The 23,576-nt window shown below is 48.9% G+C and overlaps 1 protein-coding gene across 3 annotated transcripts in view; it reads right to left on the reverse strand.

Annotated features, from left to right (window-relative positions):
• Position 1: 1 nt before the first annotated feature.
• LOC133351407 (uncharacterized) overlaps positions 2–23,576 on the reverse strand; it is a 29,459-nt gene continuing 5,884 nt past the window's right edge. The window contains exons 2-5 of one of the 3 annotated variants that reach the window (XR_009756176.1): positions 6,713–7,109; positions 5,776–5,955; positions 2,884–5,159; positions 2–64 (exon numbers count right to left, since the gene is read on the reverse strand). Coding sequence is in view for 2 of the 3 variants with exons in the window: in XM_061566579.1 (XP_061422563.1) it covers positions 4,792–5,159; positions 5,776–5,955; positions 6,713–7,109; positions 17,871–17,957 (1,032 nt within the window). In the remaining variant the exon portion in view is untranslated. Of the gene's footprint in view, positions 65–614; positions 5,160–5,775; positions 5,956–6,712; positions 7,110–17,870; positions 18,264–23,576 lie in introns of those variants that run through there. The other 2 variants (XM_061566579.1, XM_061566577.1) reach the window with 2 other exon arrangements.

Raw genomic sequence — 23,576 nt, forward strand, 5'->3', positions numbered from 1 at the left:
TGCGCGCTATCCCCCGCACCACCGTTGCGCCCGCAACACGATCAACGGCAGCGCCTGCAATTTGCTGCGCGAAGTGTGAAGAGGGCAGTGCGAGAGATTTAAAATATATATATTTTTTTCATAATAAAGTTTTTTGGTTAGATCGCGTTATTTATAAATGTGTCGTAACCCTCCACCATCCGATACGGCCAATCAGCTAAAAAGTGTCACGTTGACAAAAGACAAATAGTTCACTGCTTTAGCCCACCGGTGTGTTGAAGAGTGAAACCACAACGCGATCTAACCCAAGAACTTTATTATGAATAATATTGGTCGCGAAAGCCGACGTGTTAAACCAATATATATATATATTTTAATAATTACTACGGTGGTACAAAAGGGTTCTGAGCCTATCATCCATTCAAAGTATACGCGGCAATAAGAACCACACCATCCGGTGGTTGTGAATTCCCTTCGGCTCGGTGTTATCTCGCGTCGCAAGGTTCACGATTGCACGACGGTTGAGTTCCTGAATGTGGCGTCGGTGACGGTCTGCCTGCATTTAAGGGCCTCCGTGAGACGCAGCCTCCAGAGCGGCGTTCTTCATCGCAAGTTCCGCGGGTCACTTGCGGCCCCTGGTGGCAGTTAGTGCGGCCTCTGACAATACACAAAATTAGCTAAAATTTTTATTTTTTTATTTAAAGCTTTCGTGACTGCAGGGATTCATCTTCTTGGTTCTTTCGGTAAAGTCACGTAGAAGGGAAGTAATAAAATAATAAAAATAAAACATAATAAAATAATTCTCACGACGTTTCGGCTACAACGCAAGCAGCCGTCTTCGAAACGTCGTGAGAATTATTTAATTGTTTTATTTTTATTATTTTATTACTTCCCTTGTACGTGACTTTACAGAAAGAACCAAGAAGATAGCTAAATTTTGTTTTCTCAAACTGCCTATTTCCCTTTCTAAAATTTACCAGGCTCTCATAGGGCCATTCGATCTTTCTCTCCCTCGGTCGCTTCGGGGTGGATTCATTGACATGCTCATTTTCTCTGCTCCAGCACCTGTCCCAGCAGACCCACCTCTCTCTCTGCCCCCCCCCCCCTCTCTCTCTATTTAAGGCCTCGACACAGAGGCATTGGGTCTCTGTGTCTATGTTGCGTGTCTCTCTGTGTGTCTGTGTTGTCTCTCTCTTTGCTTGTGTGTCTGTGTCTCCGCGTCTGCGTTTTGTCTCTCTCTCAAATTTAGTTCTGATGACGGTTGCTTGTGTTGCAATCGAAACGTCGTATTCTATTATTTAATTTATTTTCTTTCTACGTCACTTTACCGAAAGAACCAAGAATATGACTTTACTGTGGTGATGGAACCATTTACGCTGCTACATGTACGCATGTATGTAGAACTTCTTTCGCGCCGTACGCAGCCGATTGTGCTAATCAGAGGTGCGGGAGAACGACAACAAACTAAACACTAAAGGATTTAAATGAGCATGGTGGGCAGGGTGGAGATTGAATAAACCTGCGCCACTGTCACAACTGCCGCGCCGGGAAATTGCATCGAAGTGGTGACATCTGGATTGTAAATCGATGGCCATTGAACCACGGAGGTATCTACTTGCAAAATCCGAAGCATAAGGAGGAAATTCATCGCTAAGCATCGGGGACATCAACGGTCTTCGGTATTTCCTTCGATGCGGAGGCTCAGAACCTTTCCGTACTGCTCTGAGAGAGCATTTGCCAACCTGCCTAATAAACACCACCCAACCAGCATCGTCTCATCGACATCACAAAACCGCGAGACAAAACGATCACTTCGAAAGGAATATTTTAGTTTATGTAGAGAAAATACGTTGATCATCACTAAAAATGGCTCTTAAAAACGTTCGAGAATATATTTTTTTCTCTACGGGTGTGTGTGTAAAAGTAGCAAACGTACACACTCCCGCTGAGCCAAACGGGTTACAATCAGTGCATATTGCTAAGTGCTGTGGAATTATTGCACACTTCACTGCACTCTGCTGGTGACGGGAATAATGTATAAACAGTCTAAAAAAATCAAGACATTTTTCAACACTTAACACGCTGATAAAACTGACATTACCAAAGGAAGTAAATAAAACTTGAAAGAGAGAAAAAAATTATTACTCTCCTTAGTGCTTTGCGTGCGCGTCTTTAGACAAATGGCTATCATCTGAAATGTAACCACAGCCTGGAACAGTTCAACGAGGAACAGATTTGTCCACTACTCAAAACTCCACAATTTCCCAATCACTGACCCGGTTAAAACAACTCGGCATTGTTAGATATTCCCCTCAAGCATTTTCGTACCAGTGGGAATTCTGTAGAGAGACTGGGACCTTACATTTCAATATCCAATTTTCCTCGACTGGGTTCAGGGTCATCAGCGTGAATCGCTTGGCGAGAAGCAAGTGCATCATCGCTCAGTGTCTAGGGCAGTGATCTTCACTCATTTGTAAACGGGGAGCCACTTTTGCCGATAAGACATCAGCAGTGCGAGAGCCGTCACCAGAGGTCACAAACGGGTTTTGATTCCTTACCCGTACCCGGCCGCACCAGGGTCGCAAATGGGTACCCGTACCCGGCCAGGTACGGGTACCCATTCCCTACCTGTACCCGTACCCTACCCGAAATGAGTGACAAACGGTTACTCACCAGTGACTCACGGCCTACCCGTACCTGTACCCGGCCGCACCAGGGTCGCAAATGGGTACCCGTACCCGGCCGGGTACGGGTATTTGCCAACCTGCCTAACATGTTAAGGCAAACTAATATTTTTCTATATACAGCAAACCCTCTCGCGGGTTTAGCTATTGCGGCTTTACGCCAAATTTGAGGTACAGATCGCCAATCGCGTCCCTGTGGCTCGACCATTCGGCGACTGACCGCGAGATTTTTCCGTGCATCGTGACTGCGCTGCTCGCAATGCTGCTGCTGCAGCGGAATAACAAACTCGCCGTCTTGTCTCCGTCCTGTCTCCCGAGTGCCCCATCGTGCGTCCCAGACCACGTGGTGTTCCCAGCCTCCGGCGAGGAGGCAGTGAGGTTCAGCCGCGCGATTTTTTTTCCTGTAACGTACAGTAGTGTACACTTCGTAGAAAAAAAAAAAAGACGCGCTATACATTGACCACACAAGTTATATTTAACACAAGAAAATATAACATTTGACATCAAATGTTGAGGTTGATGTAGGGTAATATAAAAAAAAGGGGGTGGGTGTCGTATTACGAACCGTGAACCAAACCCCGAGTTTTCCCACAATGCCTTTGAGTGAATGGGCAAGGCTCTCCCGTCTATTTAATTCTCAGCAGTTGGCAGTGCCAAATCGAATTAAGTTTAACGTGATGGGTTTCCGTGTGCAGCAATTGGTGACTGGCGCTACGACCATCAACTCACCTGTACGCGAAGGCCGCGGTTTAATCACGGACGGCTGAAACCCTGACTCCGGAACTCAGGTCTCAACTGCGCTGGCTCACTGCTCTGACCGCCGAGCCACTTGGCCGGCAGGCCACTTTTAGTTGACGCGCTGTATTAAAATGAGAGATGCCCGGTAAACGTGCAACGTAGGTCCACCGTTGGCATGGGGTTAGAACTCTCCTGGTTTACTAAGTGGGGGCCGGTGCTTCAACCTCTTGACTGATGCGGGTACCTGTCGTCAATAAATAATTTATGAGATGAAAAAAATGCTACGACGAGTTGACCTGGTCACCCCATGACCGCAGTCCTTCCCATTGCTCGCAGATGAATGCACGAAGTGAACAACCGGGAGACGCGGTAGCTGACCCACTGCGACTCGGCCAACGACCCAGCGAATTTCTTTTTTTTTTAAACGCATCTTCGATTTCGTTGTCAGCAGGGGGCAGTGCATCACGGGCCAACGTACTCTGTTATGCCCCAATCTTTAACTCCTGTACCAGCCCGCACTGATCAGTGTGAAGTACGGTAAGTCCTCGCTTAACGCGTTTGCGTTCACACTATAACGTGTTCTGACTGTAACACGGTTCTTCCATTCGGGAACACTTTTCGCACAACGCGGAATGTGCCCGTTATAACACGGAACACGCCCGTTATAACGCGTTTCTGAGCGGTTGATGACGAACTACTTTATTAAGATGCGCGGCTGAGCGCTCCAGCGAGACAGTCCATGGAATGATACAGTAACGTGGTGGCGTACCCTCAGTTATTTATCCCACCATCTCACTGTGTGTGCGTAGTAGTAGTGCATCATATCTAGACTAATTTCATCATTAAATTATTTATGGGAAAGTTGTTTCCGCTTAACGGCGCTCGATCGAGTGAGCGAAGCGGTGATCAAGAAGGCGAGTGATCAATTAAACTAAAGATGAGGCAATCAACGGAATGCCGATTCAACGAATGCTCCATTTATGATTATGCAACTATCCAGCAATCGAACATAAGCGGAGTAAATAATGACTATCGCGCAAATCCAATGGACGACGATCAAATGAGCGATTTGAAACAATCGAGCGATCGAAATATGCCGATTCGAATGACAACCGAGCAAAAGATCAAATATCAATGTCACGCAAGTGATCAGGAACACGATCAAAACTAATGACAAGAGAGCGACTCAAACGACCGATCGAACTGCCCATCGAACGACTGAATTGATCAAATCGGGCACGCAAACAATCGTACGAACGATCAAACGGACACTCGGAACGAATTGAAAAATAAACCTAGCGGTCGAAACGACCGAATCGATCAACCGCACCATCCCGCTGACCATTCGTTCGCGCGCGATCCCCCACCGCTTTCGTCTCCCTCCTCCGGCTCACAGCTTGGCGGGCGCCAGCCGGCGAACCCCACGCGCCGCCATGAAGCTGTGCAGCGCCTCCAGGTACTCGCTCTCGTGCGTGCGCATGTGCGCCGCGTGCCGGGACTTGTCCCAGCACACCGACGACACCTCCTGGCCGCGGCCGCGCCAGCCCTCCACCGTGTCGTTCACCACGGCGGCGTCGCTCAACCTGTCGTCCAGCGAGTAGTAGACGAGGGCGGGCGCGTAGCAGGGCCCCCTCTTGAACGCCGCCAGGGCCTCCTCGTAGTAGGCCACCGTGTAGGGCCGCAGCAGGCTGAAGTAGGCCAGCGTCGAGCGGTAGGTGAGGCCGCTGAGGTAGGAGGGCATGGAGGTCACCGAGACGCCTGGGACGAACGCGTGCGAGGGACAGGAAAGAGGCCGCGGATTGCGTGAGGCTCTGACGGGGGCGATGTACATGCACAGCCCTCTTTAACCCTTGCCCGTTTCGATGACGTATGTGTACATTATCAAAACGAAAACGGAATAAAAACTAAAAATAAAATAACTATAGCGGTACTGTGTCTCCCACAAGGCCATGCAGGAGGGATGTGTGGCACAGTTTGGCACCAGCTATCGTGGAGTGCGGTCGTGTCGCTACAGTTCTCTAAATAAAATTAACGCTCAGCCGCTTGCGCGTTCCGAGATTCAGCGGTGAATGGGACACCACCCTGCAACTTGCAGACATCTTGGAGCGGGAAAGGGGTTAAGTCGATCCTCATCACTCTTCTATCGCCACAACAGCATCATCTGTTCTTTCGCGTATCCATCGCCTTTCAGCCTTCGCCTCCACCCACTTACCCTATAAATTGCTTAGATTCATGTCGTTTCAATATTCGCGTTTGCTACTTGTTGCAGATGTTGGCTCACCTCGATGCCTGCGGGTAGGTAGAGAGTTTCACGAATCTGTGTCATCCACCAACCCTCACATTCACGAATGGAGAGCCGGGCTCACTCACGCACCTTTGGCCATGTGTTCGAGGCTGCCGGCGACCATGCTGTCAAACACCTGGGCGCGGACGCGGCCGATGATGGTGCCGTAGCGCCCGGGCTCGCCTTGGGCGACGAGCAGCATGAGGCTGAACATGTAGGCGCCCACCGACATGGCGTGCACGTAGAGGGGGCGGCCGCCCTCCGGCGAGCCTGCGGAGCAATGCGGGAACAACCCATTAGCATGGTTGGCTACGCACGGTGCGAAAGAAGTTCAACCAGCGTCATCTGGGGTGACGAGGGATGGGGTCGAGTGGTGGGGGGAGGGGGTTTGCGGCGGCCATCCTGGAATAAACAAAAAAAACCTTGCAGATGTGGAAGATGGGCGGTGATGAGGCCAAGCGGTAGCGCGTTTGCTACTTGTTGCAGAGGTTTTGCGGTTCAAACCACCCGTCGCCCCGGTTAATACTGCGGCTGTGTTAGTACGACTGTTGGCATCGCCTAATTAGGATTTCACACGAGTGCTGACAGGCCCATGTACACTTGCAAGCCAGTGTTGTGTCACCGTGTGCTGCGCAATAGCAACACAGGAATGTAGTTGACATTGACTGTAATGTTTATCACACTAGACTATGCTGATGTCATCCAACCTAACCCATTCGATGTTTTTATTGCCTAAGATATATATAATTATTAAGCTACGATACATATAAAAATCCAGGTTTATTTTACTTAAGCCGTATATTGAACCAGGTTCTCAATCGTACTCACTGACGGAAAGAATCCTGAGCATTGCTTCAACTGTCGAGCAGCGAGAATGGAACCGAACCGGCGACCTCTGGATTTACAAGTCGAGGTGTGCCGACCATCGCAGCGCAGCGCAGCAGACGCGTCCCACGCAGGAGTACGACGCCTAATCACGACAGCACGCACACACACGCGTGTGCCCGTCACCGTCGTGCCCGCGTACCGTCGCCTCCCGTTAGCCGCGGCTCCGTCGCGAGCAGCTCCAGCGCGCGCCGCGCTCGCACAATCCCCGAGCGCGGCCACAGGAAGTGGGAAACGTGGCTCTCCACAGTGAACACGTCCATGCCCAGGGCATGGTACAGGTCGCGGTAGCGCTGCGCGGCTTGCGGACGCGCGCCGAGCCACGGCAGGAACACGGCGAGGGGCCGCGCCGACGGGCGCGCTTGCCGCGGCGTCGCCGCCGGCGCAGTCGGATCGCCGGCCCCCAGGACGACGCCGCCGTTGGCGTCCCCGCCGGGGAGCGCGTGCACCGTAAAGCCGTCGTCCAGCGCGTGCAAGAAGACGTTCGACTTCGCGGAGTTGCTGTCACCGTCGCCGCGAGTGCCGCTCATCGCTCGGCGCTGCAAATCGAATCGCATGGGAAGGAGGGGAGGCCACGGATTACGATGGGGACATCGGTGATCAGTGGCAGCTCCTCGGTTTGGTTGGAGCGTGCGTTTGGTTCGGCGGTTACGCCTCGTTTGTCATTTGCGTCGCGAAATCACCGATATCAGTTTATCTGCGGGCAGGAATTCACTGCGGATTGATAGTTCCACGACACAGAGTGCAGCCACTGTGTCGACGCGCCACCATCAATATAATTAAACATATACTTCTTTGGTTCTTTCGGTAAAGTCACGTATAACACAAGCAATCATCATCAGGTATAAATTAAATTATACCTGATGATGATTGCTTGTGTTGCAATCGAAACGTCGTATGCTAGTATTAAATTTATTTAATTATTTTATCTTTATACGTGACTTTACCGAAAGAACCAAAGAATAATTCCTGCAGTCACGAAAGCTCCAAATTAAGTTTAAACATATACTGTGAATATACAAGGTTGTAGGCAGAAGGCCCATTGAGCCTTCGATCAGTAAGGAGGTCGCTCATTCTCCTCTGTTGCATCCATAGTCTGGGACTTCCTTTCCCCAGCCATCTGTGCTGCGCAGTTATCAATTGTTCACGAAGATCACGAGGAAATGATAAGGACCACGGCAGCAAGCAAAGTTTATGAAACGTTTCCCTGTTTACCAGGTGTCTCCCTGTTTAGCAGGTGTCTCCCTGTTTACCAGGTGTCTCCCTGTTTAGCAGGTGTCTCCCTGTTTAGCAGGTGTCCCTGTTTACCAGGTGTCCCTGTTTACCAGTTGTCTCTGTTTACCAGGTGTCTCTGTTTACCAGGTGTCTCCCTGTTTACCAGGTGTCTCCCTGTTTACCAGGTGTCTCCCTGTTTACCAGGTGTCTCTGTTTACCAGGTGTCTCCCTGTTTACCAGGTGTCTCTGTTTACCAGGTGTGTCCCTGTTTACCAGGTGTCCCTGTTTACCAGGTGTCTCTGTTTACCAGGTGTCTTCCTGTTTACCAGGTGTCTCCCTGTTTACCAGGTGTCCCTGTTTACCAGGTGTGTCCCTCTTTACCAGGTGTCTCTCTGTTTACCAGGTGTCCCTGTTTACCAGGTGTCTCTGTTTACCAGGTGTCTCCCTGTTAACCAGGTGTCCCTGTTTACCAGGTGTCTCCCTGTTTACCAGGTGTCTCCCTGTTTACCAGGTGTCTCCTGTTTACCAGGTGTCTCCCTGTTTACCAGGTGTCTCTGTTTACCAGGTGTCCCTGTTTAGCAGGTGTCTCCCTGTTTACCAGGTGTCTCTGTTTGCCAGGTGTCTCTGTTTACCAGGTGTCTCCCTGTTTACCAGGTGTCTCCCTGTTTACCAGGTGTCTCCCTGTTTACCAGGTGTCTCCCTGTTTACCAGGTGTCTTCCTGTTTACCAGGTGTCTCCCTGTTTACCAGGTGTCTCTGTTTACCAGGTGTCCCTGTTTACCAGGTGTCTTCCTGTTTACCAGGTGTCTCCCTGTTTACCAGGTGTCTTCCTGTTTACCAGGTGTCTCCCTGTTTACCAGGTGTCTCCCTGTTTACCAGGTGTCTCTGTTTACCAGGTGTCCCTGTTTAGCAGGTGTCTCCCTGTTTACCAGGTGTCTCTGTTTGCCAGGTGTCTCTGTTTACCAGGTGTCTCCCTGTTTACCAGGTGTCTCTGTTTGCCAGGTGTCTCTGTTTACCAGGTGTCTCTGTTTGCCAGGTGTGTCTCTGTTTACCAGGTGTCTCCCTGTTTACCAGATGTCTCCCTGTTCACCAGGTGTCTCCCTGTTTACCAGGTGTCCCTGTTTACCAGGTGTCCCTGTTTACCAGGTGTCTCCCTGTTTACCAGGTGTCTCTGTTTACCAGGTGTCTCTGTTTACCAGGTGTCTCCCTGTTTACCAGGTGTCTCCCTGTTTACCAGGTGTCTCTCTGTTTACCAGGTGTCTCTCTGTTTACCAGGTGTCTCTCTGTTTACCAGGTGTCTCTGTTTACCAGGTGTCTCCCTGTTTACCAGGTGTCTCTGTTTGCCAGGTGTCTCTGTTTACCAGGTGTCTCCCTGTTTACCAGGTGTCCCTGTTTACCAGGTCTCCCTGTTTACCAGGTGTCTCTGTTTACCAGGTGTCTCCCTGTTTACCAGGTCTCCCTGTTTAACAGGTGTCTCTGTTTACCAGGTGTCTCTGTTTACCAGGTGTCCCTGTTTGCCAGGTGTGTCCCTGTTTACCAGGTGTGTCTCTGTTTACCAGGTGTCTCTGTTTACCAGGTGTCTCCCTGTTTACCAGGTGTCTCCCTGTTTACCAGGTGTCTCCCTGTTTACCAGGTGTCTCCCTGTTTACCAGGTGTCCCTGTTTACCAGGTCTCCCTGTTTACCAGGTGTCTCTGTTTACCAGGTGTCTCCCTGTTTACCAGGTGTCTCTGTTAACCAGGTATCTCTGTTTACCAGGTGTCTCCCTGTTTACCAGGTGTCTCCCTGTTTACCAGGTCTCCCTGTTTACCAGGTGTCTCTGTTTACCAGGTGTCTCCCTGTTTACCAGGTCTCCCTGTTTACCAGGTGTCTCTGTTTACCAGGTGTCTCTGTTTACCAGGTGTCCCTGTTTGCCAGGTGTGTCCCTGTTTACCAGGTGTGTCTCTGTTTACCAGGTGTCACTGTTTACCAGGTGTCTCCCTGTTTACCAGGTGTCTCCCTGTTTACCAGGTGTGTCCCTGTTTACCAGGTGTCTCCCTGTTTACCAGGTGTCCCTGTTTACCAGGTCTCCCTGTTTACCAGGTGTCTCTGTTTACCAGGTGTCTCCCTGTTTACCAGGTGTCTCCCTGTTCACCAGGTCTCCCTGTTTACCAGGTGTCTCTGTTTACCAGGTGTCTCCCTGTTTACCAGGTCTCCCTGTTTACCAGGTGTCTCTGTTTACCAGGTGTCTCTGTTTACCAGGTGTCCCTGTTTGCCAGGTGTGTCCCTGTTTACCAGGTGTGTCTCTGTTTACCAGGTGTCTCCCTGTTTACCAGGTGTCTCCCTGTTTACCAGGTGTCTCCCTGTTTACCAGGTGTCCCTGTTTACCAGGTCTCCCTGTTTACCAGGTGTCTCTGTTTACCAGGTGTCTCCTTGTTTACCAGGTGTCTCTGTTTACCAGGTATCTCTGTTTACCAGGTGTCTCCCTGTTTACCAGGTGTCTCCCTGTTTACCAGGTCTCCCTGTTTACCAGGTGTCTCTGTTTACCAGGTGTCTCCCTGTTTACCAGGTCTCCCTGTTTACCAGGTGTCTCTGTTTACCAGGTGTCTCTGTTTACCAGGTGTCCCTGTTTGCCAGGTGTGTCCCTGTTTACCAGGTGTGTCTCTGTTTACCAGGTGTCTCTGTTTACCAGGTGTCTCCCTGTTTACCAGGTGTCTCCCTGTTTACCAGGTGTCCCTGTTTACCAGGTCTCCCTGTTCACCAGGTGTCTCTGTTTACCAGGTGTCTCCCTGTTTACCAGGTGTCTCCCTGTTCACCAGGTCTCCCTGTTGACCAGGTGTCTCTGTTTACCAGGTGTCTCCCTGTTTACCAGGTCTCCCTGTTTACCAGGTGTCTCTGTTTACCAGGTGTGTCTCTGTTTACCAGGTGTCCCTGTTTGCCAGGTGTGTCCCTGTTTACCAGGTGTGTCTCTGTTTACCAGGTGTCTCTGTTTACCAGGTGTCTCCCTGTTTACCAGGTGTGTCCCTGTTTACCAGGTGACTCCCTGTTTACCAGGTGTCTCTGTTTACCAGGTGTCTTCCTGTTTACCAGGTGTCTCCCTGTTTGCCAGGTGTCTCCCTGTTTGCCAGGTGTCTCCCTGTTTGCCAGGTGTCTCTGTTTACCAGGTGTCTCCCTGTTTACCAGGTGTCTCCCTGTTTACCAGGTGTCTGTTTACCAGATGTCTCCCTGTTTACCAGGTGTGTCCCTGTTTACCAAGTGTCTTCCTGTTTACCAGGTGTCTTCCTGTTTACCAGGTGTTTCTGTTTACCAGGTGTCTTCCTGTTTACCAGGTGTTTCTGTTTACCAGGTGTCTCCCTGTTTACCAGGTGTCTCTGTTCACCAGGTGTCCCTGTTTACCAGATGTGTCCCTGTTTACCAGGTGTCTCCCTGTTTAGCAGGTGTCTCTGTTTACCAGGTGTCTCTGTTTATCAGGTGTCCCTGTTTACCAGGTGTTTCCCTGTTTACCAGGTGTCTACCTGTTTACCAGGTGTCTCTGTTTGCCAGGTGTCTCTGTTTACCAGGTGTGTCCCTGTTTACCAGGTTTCTCCCTGTTTACCAGGTGTCTCCCTGTTTACCAGGTGTCTCCCTGTTTGCCAGGTGTCTCCCTGTTTGCCAGGTGTCTCCCTGTTTACCAGGTGTCTCTGTTTGCCAGGTGTCTCTGTTTACCAGGTGTCTCCCTGTTTACCAGGTGTCTCCCTGTTTACCAGGTGTCTCCCTGTTTACCAGGTGTCTCTCTGTTTACCAGGTGTCTCTCTGTTTACCAGGTGTCTCTGTTTACCAGGTGTCTCCCTGTTTACCAGGTGTCTCTGTTTGCCAGGTGTCTCTGTTTACCAGGTGTCTCCCTGTTTACCAGGTGTCCCTGTTTACCAGGTCTCCCTGTTTACCAGGTGTCTCTGTTTACCAGGTGTCTCCCTGTTTACCAGGTGTCTCTCTGTTTACCAGGTGTCTCTGTTTACCAGGTGTCTCCCTGTTTACCAGGTGTCTCTGTTTGCCAGGTGTCTCTGTTTACCAGGTGTCTCCCTGTTTACCAGGTGTCTCTGTTTGCCAGGTGTCTCTGTTTACCAGGTGTCTCCCTGTTTACCAGGTGTCCCTGTTTACCAGGTGTGTCCCTGTTTACCAGGTGTCTCCCTGTTTACCAGGTGTCTCTGTTTGCCAGGTGTCTCTGTTTACCAGGTGTGTCCCTGTTTACCAGGTTTCTCCCTGTTTACCAGGTGTCTCCCTGTTTACCAGGTGTCTCCCTGTTTGCCAGGTGTCTCCCTGTTTGCCAGGTGTCTCCCTGTTTACCAGGTGTCTCTGTTTGCCAGGTGTCTCTGTTTACCAGGTGTCTCCCTGTTTACCAGGTGTCTCTGTTTACCAGGTGTCTCCCTGTTTACCAGGTGTCTCCCTGTTTACCAGGTGTCTCTCTGTTTACCAGGTGTCTCTCTGTTTACCAGGTGTCTCTGTTTACCAGGTGTCTCCCTGTTTACCAGGTGTCTCTGTTTGCCAGGTGTCTCTGTTTACCAGGTGTCTCCCTGTTTACCAGGTGTCCCTGTTTACCAGGTCTCCCTGTTTACCAGGTGTCTCTGTTTACCAGGTGTCTCCCTGTTTACCAGGTGTCTCTCTGTTTACCAGGTGTCTCTCTGTTTACCAGGTGTCTCCCTGTTTACCAGGTGTCCCTGTTTACCAGGTCTCCCTGTTTACCAGGTGTCTCTGTTTACCAGGTGTCTCCCTGTTTACCAGGTGTCTCCCTGTTTACCAGGTGTCTCCTGTTTACCAGGTGTCTCCTGTTTACCAGGTGTCTCCCTGTTTACCAGGTGTCTCTGTTTACCAGGTGTCTCCCTGTTTACCAGGTGTCCCTGTTTACCAGGTCTCCCTGTTTACCAGGTGTCTCTGTTTACCAGGTGTCTCCCTGTTTACCAGGTGTCTCCCTGTTTACCAGGTCTCCCTGTTTACCAGGTGTCTCTGTTTACCAGGTGTCTCCCTGTTTACCAGGTCTCCCTGTTTACCAGGTGTCTCTGTTTACCAGGTGTCTCTGTTTACCAGGTGTCCCTGTTTGCCAGGTGTGTCCCTGTTTACCAGGCGTGTCTCTGTTTACCAGGTGTGTCTCTGTTTACCAGGTGTCTCCCTGTTTACCAGGTGTCTCCCTGTTTACCAGGTGTCTTCCTGTTAACCAGGTGTCTTCCTGTTTACCAGGTGTCTCCCTGTTTGCCAGGTGTCTCTGTTTACCAGGTGTCTCCCTGTTTACCAGGTGTCTGTTTACCAGATGTCTCCCTGTTTACCAGGTGTGTCCCTGTTTACCAAGTGTCTTCCTGTTTACCAGGTGTCTTCCTGTTTACCAGGTGTTTCTGTTTACCAGGTGTCTTCCTGTTTACCAGGTGTTTCTGTTTACCAGGTGTCTCCCTGTTTACCAGGTGTCTCTGTTCACCAGGTGTCTCTGTTTACCAGGTGTCTCTGTTTACCAGGTGTCCCTGTTTACCAGGTGTTTCCCTGTTTACCAGGTGTCTCCCTGTTTACCAGGTGTCTACCTGTTTACCAGGTGTCTCCCTGTTTGCCAGGTGTCTCTGTTTACCAGGTGTGTCCCTGTTTACCAGGTGTCTCCCTGTTTACCAGGTGTCTCCCTGTTTGCCAGGTGTCTCCCTGTTTACCAGGTGTCTCCCTGTTTACCAGGTGTCTCCTTGTTTACCAGGTGTCTCTGTTTGCCAGGTGTCTCTGTTTACCAGGTGTCTCCCTGTTTACCAGGTGTCTCTGTTTACCAGGTGTCTCCCTGTTTACCAGGTGTCTCCCTGTTTTCCAGGTGTCTCCCTGTTTACCAGGTGTCTCTCTGTTTACCAGGTGTCTCCCTGTTTACCAGGTGTCTCCCTGTTTACCAGGTGTCCCCCTGTTTACCAGGTGTCTCCCTGTTTACCAGGTGTCTCCCTGTTTACCAGGTGTCCCCCTGTTTACCAGGTGTCTCCCTGTTTACCAGGTGTCTCCCTGTTTACCAGGTGTCTCTGTTTACTAGGTGTCTCCCTGTTTACCAGGTGTCTCCCTGTTTACCAGGTGTCTCTGTTTACCAGGTGTCTCCCTGTTTACCAGGTGTCCCCCTGTTTACCAGGTGTCCCTGTTTACCAGGTGTCTCTGTTTACCAGGTCTCCCTGTTTACCAGGTGTCTCCCTGTTTACCAGGTGTCTCCCTGTTTACCAGGTGTCTCTGTTTGCCAGGTGTCTCCCTGTTTACCAGGTGTCTCCCTGTTTACCAGGTGTCTCCCTGTTTACCAGGTGTCTCTGTTTGCCAGGTGTCTCCCTGTTTACCAGGTGTCTCCCTGTTTACCAGGTCTTCACAGGCGGCAGCAAACGTTTGGCGATGGCTCGGTGTTAGTCGGGCGATACTTTCTATGTTTCACGTCTGTGGCTTTGACCCACTTGGCAAGCGTTCAAGTCTGTCAATGTTGATCATCACTGTTTTTCAATCCGAAGACGGTGGGCGGACGGGGGGGGGGTTAGCATGGCTTTCCTCGGGCGGGTGAAGGCAGTAATCCAATTGTTGCACGGTACTCTCTAAACGCTGCCCACGACTACGAGCAGTGAGACTGTGAGAGGCGTGGTGAAGTATGGCCCAAAACCCTCCGTGGGCTCACAACGGTGGGTCAATCCACCCTCTTTGTCAAGCCACCAAGTCATCAAGCGGGGTGCTCGCTGTACATGGCAAAACAGAGGGGCCGTCATCGGCAAAAAGCACGCAGGGGAGCTGATAACGACGATAATGGGATTCCACGGCGCTTGCTGGCAGACCCGTTGCACATTGAAGCCCTGTGGGCAGGAAATTGATGGGGTAGATCCAGCCAGGCTCTACGGGTTAAGGGAGTAGGAGGCTGACTGGCTGACTATGCACACACTATAAAACACAAGCGTATCCACACAGTACGCTGTCTGGATCGTGACCCACTAACACCCTCCACCATAAACACAAGCGTGCCCACACAGTACGCTGTCTGGATCGTGACCCACTAATACCCTCCACCATAAACACAAGCGTGCCCACACAGTACGCTGTCTGGATCGTGGCCCACGAACACCCTCACCACAAACACAAGCGTGCCCACACAGTACGCTGTCTGGACCGTGACCCACTAACACCCTCCACCACAAACACAAGCGTGCGCACACAGTCCGCTGTCTGGATCGTGGCCCACTAACACCCTCACCACAAACACAAGCGTGTCCACACAGTCCGCTGTCTGGATCGTGACCCACTAACACCCTCCACCACAAACACAAGCGTGTCCACACAGTCCGCTGTCTGGATCGTGGCCCACTAACACCCTCCACCACAAACACAAGCGTGCCCACACAGTCCGCTGTCTGGATCGTGGCCCACTAACACCCTCAAACACAAAGCGTGTTTTTGCTGCGTTGGCTACAGACTTGAACATGTTATTACATCTTTGTATTTTAGCTAGGTTAAGCTTAGCTGCGTTATTGCGGGCGGGGAGGGGGTCACGTGGACCAGGTTCTAAATTGGGGGGGGTAGGTGGGTTGGTTCCATAACAACGAGTTTGAGAACCACCGAATTGCAAGAATCATCAACGATCTGCCACAAGCCAGAGCTCGCGGGCAGGAGTAGTCAGCTATATAAAAAAAGACGGGTGTGCATTTACAGTGCAAGGGGTGTGGAGCTGTTTTGCCGCTGTGGTTCTCACAATGAGCACTGCGTGCAGTCTTTGATCACCGCTCCTCCTCCCTCCCGATACGTTTCCATTCATTGGCTACCACAGTCTGATAAGCTCTCCAACCCCCCCTCTCCACCTCCCTTCAACTTGCTTATAAGGGATTACATCTTGAATCATTGCTTCACTTGATGCAGCTAATTCGGCTATGACGGTCCCACCTGATGACGGAGACTTGTGTTGCCTCCGAAACGTCGTGATTTTTATTTTTATTTTATTTTTATTTTGATGTTTTACTTACGTGACTTAACCGAAAAAACCTAAGAATATGAATCTTTGCAGTCACGAAAGCTTCAAATCTAGAATCTCACAATGAACTCTAAACCCGGCGAGCCGAGATCATCATCATCATCCAGCGGTGTGTGATGTCCGATCCAGTCTTCGGCCCATCACCAAGAGCTCTCTGTCCAGCGTGGCGAAGTATGGGCGAACAACCCCCACGACCGATCATGGGCGGGGAGGCGCTTTGTGTGGCAGTGGATTGACAAAGGGCAATAAATAATAACCATTTTAAATTATTTTTTAAACTAAATTCTAACAAAATCCACATCATTATCTTGAACATAACGAGCGATGTTACTCTACGATGGAATTTGTGGACAATAACAGCCTCGCTTGGTGGGTTTCCAACAAATAACTGGGTCACAGCGACACACATTACATTTATTTGAGGACATATATAACCGTATCCCAAGGGCAGCTGCCAGCCCCTGGGCTATGTTAAGCTGTTTTGAAACTCGACGCGCACAAGTTTGAAGTGCTGAAACGAACCGCAGAGATTAACTCGTTAATAGAAATAACATTCAACAAGTTTCCCGGTGACGTGCGATTTAGTGGAAATAACTTGACGTATTCGATTATGATTATGCTGTTTAGTGGCGTCCTTCGTTACAGCCGTTTGTGAGTGTCTGAAATCTGTCTCGTGGAGCTGATTTTCAAAACACGTTCCTTCGGAGTGGGCAGGTAGGAACTTGGTTGGACAGCGCATTCGTGCACGACAGACAAATATGCACGACAGACAGACAAATAATCCCTGGTGGGCAGGTGTGGAACCTGTTGTTTCTACCTGTATTAAACGTATTTAATTGTACGGCATTGTTATTACTACGTTTGTTTACCAAAGGAAAGCCTCACTGAGTCTCAAAGTACTTTTTTCAGCAGGGTCCTACCAAGTATTCACGGTAGGGGCCCATATTGTTATACGCGGTCCCATTTGAGTGAGTAATTTGCATGTAATTTTGTAACATTGGGGATCGTTTTCAACATTGGGACCGAGTTGCAGTCGTGCGACCTACACGCATTGATTAGACAAATAAGAAGCAGAGAAACATATTGTCTTGTTTGGGGAGTCGGAAACGTTTTCCGGAGGTGAGCACATATCATTGTTTGGAATCCGTTCCGCAAATTTCCAAAGTATTTTTTTAACGAACCAATGGAATAAAGAACACTGATTGAAACAATAGTGTAAACCTAAAAAAAACTAAAGTTTGTTTTTAAATAAGTTTATTTACCCAGGATACCCTTTCTGAGTCTCTGGACCTTTCTTACATGAAGATCCTGCATCGGAATGTTTGTCCGATTCTGCTTTATAACAAGCTCCCAATACCGGAGAAACACAGCAATGCGACAAACATCACGTCCGACATTTCTCTCCACATTGTTTGAACCTTCTTGCCGATGGAGGCTTCCCACCCCTGCACACGTAACCACAACATCCCTTATAATCAGTGAAATCCCACAACGTTCTCAAGCGACGCCCACTCCATGTGGAGGCGCATACATTTTCCCCTGTACGAATTATCAAGTGCCACAACCTCCACTCACAACAAGCCTAAGCAGCAATCTACGACAGTACAGCAAATGCCTTTGAACTGAGAAAGCCCTCATTTGAGCCTCAACTACTCAGTTGCAGGATGTTTCTTGCCACGTTGGAGCGTTTGGCCAATTCCACCGGTAAATGAAGCGTCTGGCCTCTGGCTGAAAGAGACCAGCGAACGCAGAGGAGGAACTCCCCACCGCCAGCACCACCACCAACCACAAGCAGACATTATCTATCGTCTCTTCTCACCTTCTTCTTGGTTCTTTCGGTAAAGTCACGTAGAAGGGAAATAATAAAATAATAAAAATAAAACATAATAAAATAATTCTCACGACGTTTCGGCCACAACGCAAGCAGCCGTCTTCAGGTGAAGAACAGGTCTGTCGGAACAGGTCTGCTGGAAAGACAGTGTCCGACAGACATGTTCTTCACCTGAAACGTCGTGAGAATTATTTTATTATGTTTTATTGTTATTATTTTATTATTTCCCTTCTACGTGACTTTACCGAAAGAACCAAGAAGATGAATCCCTGCAGTCACGAAAGCTTTAGATCGAAATCTTCTCACCTTGATTGCGTCGGTCATGACCATCCAGGGTCGGCAATATGTTGCCGTGGACTTTGAGAGCGAAGCAAGTTGCAACATCACCATCATCACCTTCCACGCAAGATCCTCCCTGGTTGTTGTTGTTGTGTGTTGTTTACGGCTTGCTTGTCGGAATATCCCTTGTTCAGTATCAGCGGAGTGTGGACTACCACTGCAACGTTAACGCGCGTTTACCACAACAGCAACTGACTGGAGTTACGAATCGGTGTGCACTCATTGATTACGATCATAATAGTCTCTCATCGCTGCGGAAGCGAGACCGTGTGTAACTGCGTAACAAAAACGAGGCCAGTGTACGGAAGGGCGGCGGCTGGTCTCGTTAACACGAGCGGTCGTTGAAGTTTTACTTTCTTATTTCTGGCGCTGGTAACAAAGACAGAAGCTGAATATCTGCAGAGCCATAATCCCGTTGTGTTATTGGCCGAGTCGGTGGCATCACCCCGCCCACGTTGGGTGGTGCTGGGTGGCCGTGGGCGGTTATCGCACGTGTGTTGAGTTGACTTCAAAACAACGCCTTTAGTCCGGATTATAAGACGCATCGGATTATAAGACGCACCTCACATGCAATCCTGCCTCCGGTGGTCGATAAAAAAAAACAATTAAATCTGGTCTCATGAACGTACGTGCAACTTACCGGATTATAAGACGCACACCCCAAATGTAATAAATTCCGGGGGTCTATAAAGTTGTACAAATCTGGTCACATCTAGACACACGCACCGGATTATAAGACGCACCCTAAATCTTGTGACCCCGTGGTCAAAAAAAGTGAAACACACCCCGGTCATACGAACCGGATTATAAGACGCACCCCCATCTAATAGTACCTGGTCAATATAATTCTATAAAATCTGGTCTCATACACACACCCTACCGGATTATAAGACGCACCACCAACGTTTTTATTTATTGAAAATACAGGTGGGGAAAAGTGCGTCAGAAAATCGGGAGAATACATCAATGCATAGCTGTCAACCTATACGGTTTATAATTTTATTTATCTTTTATTTTATTTTTATTTATAATTTTCTTTACCTACGTGACTTTACCGAAAGTACCAAGAGTACTACTATACGGTTTATATACCACATATTCTTGTCAAGGGAAATTGCGTTTTCAGGTCCATACGGTGTGTACAGACGTTTCAATATGGGCAACATTTTTTTGTCTATTTTTTTAGTTTCTCCCATGTGATGGGACTTTGTAGGATGAACGTTGAGATTTAAAAGGGCACGGGGTGACCAATAAGGTCTGAATTGGTCTGTAATTAGGTAGGGCACTGATCAGGGGTTGACAGGTATGGCAATGGACAGAGGTTTCGGCAAACTAAATAACAAGAATAAAAAAATCGAATTCGGTCAAAACAAAAAGCGTCAGTATTTCAAGAGCTGCAATGTCACTGTGGTGAGCACGAGACGGCCTGGTTCTCCTTAATAAATAACGTCACAGAGCGGTCCTTGAAGAGCCGCAATGGATGCCATTACATAAGCGTGTTTTGGAAGACCAAATGTTTTTTTCAATTCAAGGATGTTGAGCACTTCTTAGGCGACGAAAAATAATAGTTTGTAACTGGATGTGACGATTAATGGAATCGCCGTGGGAGGCTCTTTGAATGTTGCGCATCAAACCCAAGAAGTCCAGGACATATTTGAGAAATATATGCAAACCAAGGCCGTAGCCATGGAGTCAACATTGGCGGGGGACCAAATCTTCCAGGGGGTCTAGGCCCCCCCCCCCCCCAGAAAAAAAAATCTAAATTTGAAAACTAATTTCCTGCCTAAAATATTAAAAAATTCACTAACACATGGGATGGATTTTTTTTTAAACAATAACGTCTAATAGTGTATTGTATTACATTGCTCTGTTTTTTCTTTTTTTCCTTTTCTTGTTTCATTGTATGTAATGGCAGAGATTAGGGATTAATAAAGTACAACCATAAACACAATCATATAAACATAAATCTATGCATTGTTATATGAAGACAAGTCCAGATATTGTGGCCAAGGTTTAGCAAATTGTTGTTTTTATAGCATAACAATTTTTTAAAAATATTTTTCGTAGAAATATATTGGGGGGGACATTTTGAGCATGTTTGAATATTGGAGGGGGGGGGGGGTGTCCCTCCCAATTTTTATTATAATTACGACCTTGATGCAAACGATGTTGGGAGCGGTGTTCGTGGTTGGCACACACTGTTATATATATTGACCTGAAACATTGTGTACAGTACTGTGTGTCATCTGTGTGTAATTGCATTGCCTGAAGCCACGTTTTTAATATTTGCGTCTCAATGTTTACGGAACACTGTGAAGCAGAGGATGTGTGGGTGTGTTGGAATCAGCACCGGGCAGGTGGCTACGGATAGGCGCTTCTGGACACATACAAATCACCTTCGTGCCACACCAGCCTTAATAGGTGCTCGCAAATTTCCCTTTTCTAAATCATACAACTGAATTAAGATCTATAGATGTGTTTTTTTTGTACTCCGACGGCGCAGCCTATCATCTCTTCTGGGGTGCATAAAATATGTACCGCTTTGTGGCACTGATCCCTGCCACCCGATGCCTATCACGAGGCTAGGGTTAGTGCCAGCTGGTTGCTGGGGTTAGAGTTCGGATGTGGTTGGCTAGTGTGGTTAGAGATTTCGCGAGTATACTCGTTGGTTTGGGGCCGTCCATAAATGACGTCACGCGATTTGGGACGATTTTTGACCCCCCCCTCCTTCGTCACACGGCGTCACAAAAAGACAGACCGCCCCTCAAATATGACGTCACAAAGCTCTGCCCCCCCCCCCCCCCAAATAAAACATGCTACAAATCGCTTTAAACTATTGTCGTTGTAGTGCGTATTTAATGTGGCGCTGCACTCTGATGTTGGAGGAGAAAACATTTATCAAAAAGTCTATTTAAGTAGAACGTGTTGTCTATATTTATTTAAAGTTGCGCATTTTGATGTGACGTCACATTTCTAAACCCCTCCCCTCGTCACACATCGTCACAAATGTCTGACCCCCCCCCCCCCCCTATGTGCGTGACGTCATTTATGGACGGCCCCTTGCTTGGCGAGTTTATGGTTAGGGCCAGTGTCTGGCTCGTGTGGTGAGTGGAAGGTTCGCACAAGCCGGCGTGAGTAGGTTAAACGTTGAGTTTTATAAGGGCACCACGGGGTGACCAGCCCCTCCCCACCCAGCCCCACCCCTCCCACCCTCCCCACCCAGATTCTCCCCACCCTCCCCACCAGCCCCTCCCCTCCCCACCCAGCCCCACCCCTCCCACCCCCACCCAGCCCCACCCTCCCCACCCCGCCTCCCCACCCAGCCCCTCCCCACCCCCTCCCTACCCAGCCCCTCCCCACCCTCCCCACCCAGCCCCTCCCCATCCTCCCCTCTCCACCCAGCCCCACCCCTTCCATTTTTGGATGCACGACGGACGGACACAATAATTCCCTGTGGGCTGGTGGAACCAAGTGGTTCCTACCAGTAATACGTATTTACCCACCCCCCCCCCCCACTTTTGTTAAATCGTATGGTCATTTCGCTCTTTCACTTCTGGAGATCACAGCGCCGCCTAGCGATGAGCACGGTGACATTCACCAAAATTATTCATTCATAAACAAAAATACAATCGAGACCAATCATAACATCGCTAAGTGTTTTGGGGTATGAATGTCACCCGTCTTCTTGGCATGGAAAGATTCCCCGGCCTATCAACTTTTACTCAACGGCAACTGAATATTAGACTGTTACGTGAAAACCAAAACCTTGCCTATTGCGGCTTCTCCCATCGCGGATTTATTTAAGGATTCCCGCTAAATTTATGATAATATATTCACTGTCCTTGAAGTTGATTGAAGTTGATTGGCCCACACCCGAGACAGCTGTCTCGGGTGTGGACCAATCAACTTCAAGGACAGTGCATATATTATTAGAGTTATGTTTTTGTTTGCATTATGGCTGCAGGTATTGTGGTCTATGCAAACATGACTCCTTGTAAAAAAAAGGTGTCAGTTTTTTTTTGCCAGATAGAAGGGTAAAAAAACAATTATCATATTTTTTACTTGCAAATGAGGTTCCAATGGTGTAAGTCCTCAATGCTGTTTGTTGACCGACTATGATCTACGGTTGACACCGACGGACTGGCGGCTCGCACAGAAACTGATCGATCGTTCAATTTCCTCCATAACTTGGCATGCTCAGCACATGCGTTGGGACACAGTTATTTAGCATCACTCCACCCCACACTGTCGTAAATGTGTCCTTTCCTGTTGTGATGCCCCTGCAGTCCATTACAGGGTCTGGGGTAAATGAGCTGGTCGCCCTGGATTTTCTTGGACGTTTTCCCTGCACTCCGAGGAGGAAATCTTTCCTTCTATTTGGGATTGAGTATTTTACTTACTGCCCGATAGCGGATCAAACTGCACAGATCATAGCGAAAACTTTCAATCAATGGGTACGTGATTGAAAAGGGGCCTCCTGAGCTATTACTAACAGATCAGGTCAGGGTCGACATTGACCTTCTCAATTGCTGCTGGATGTCTGTAACATCATGGGGACAAAGAAGCTGCGCATCTCCCCAATCACCAGCAGACTGATGAGATGGTGAAACAACCAAATCGTACTTCCTAAGCCTTGCTAAGACACGCCACAGGAGAGGAGCAGACTGATTGAACTCTGCACATAACTCTGACGGCATACAGAGTTGCTCCCCGCGTGTCCACAGGGTTTTCTACTGTTTTCTTCTTATTATTATGTATGAGCGAGACCCCGTGCCAGCCTACTGAACACCATTTGGCACAAATTCCGTCCCAAGCCCCGTCTTGGCCAGAGTCCTTTCGTCACCCCCCAAATCGCATTTACGGGAGGCACACGTGGCAGCGCAGGCAGCGTCTGCCTCCGCACAAGCAACGAACCAGCGGATTCCGGAGAAATATGTCGCGCCAATTAAATTCGCGGCTGGTGTACAAGCAGGGCCGGATTAAGGCACGGGGGCTTTAGGAGCTGCAGCCCAGGGGCCTCCGTCAGCTGGAGGGCATCCAGAGATTAAGTGAAAAGTTATTTCACTTGTGAATGCTGAATTTTAGTTGTTGTTAGCCTTGTAAAAATACATTTTATTTTTCTTTAACTTTGTTTTCCTTTTGAAAATATTATGGGGGGGTGGGGGGGGGCTCAAAGTACATGTCGCTCAGGGGCCTACTAAATTTTAATCCGGCCCTGTGTACAAAGCGTGGCTACACTGCCCCCACGTGCATCTGCTAATTCGCCGGTGTGCCAGAAATGAGTCCAGAAAGCAGTGGTGGCTCGTGACTTCTCCACTACGTGTTAAACTGAGCAAGTGAACTCGTGTCCATCCGTGTGGGGTTTCTCCGGATGCTCTGGTTTCCTCCAATGTGTATAAACATTCGAGATTAATTGGCTGAAAAACATGAGAATAAAAAAAATTCAATGTAGCTGGATCTTCGTGCAAAACAGTCCTTGGTCTCAGTGTGGCTTTCCTGGATAAACAAGTTAGTATTGCCAAGAAACTCAGCTGTATGTTTTTAAAAAGCCTGCCTGCTGCTAAGACAATGGACGTTGAAACTGCTCCAGAGTTTGTGTATTTAAACAACGGCTGCCAACAGGCTGATTGACTAAAATATAATTTTACTTACAATTGGAGACAATGAGTTCTG

This window comes from Lethenteron reissneri, chromosome 37 (genome assembly GCF_015708825.2).
Source record: "Lethenteron reissneri isolate LAM-NWPU_2019-01 chromosome 37, ASM1570882v1, whole genome shotgun sequence".
Lineage (NCBI taxonomy): Eukaryota > Metazoa > Chordata > Hyperoartia > Petromyzontiformes > Petromyzontidae > Lethenteron > Lethenteron reissneri.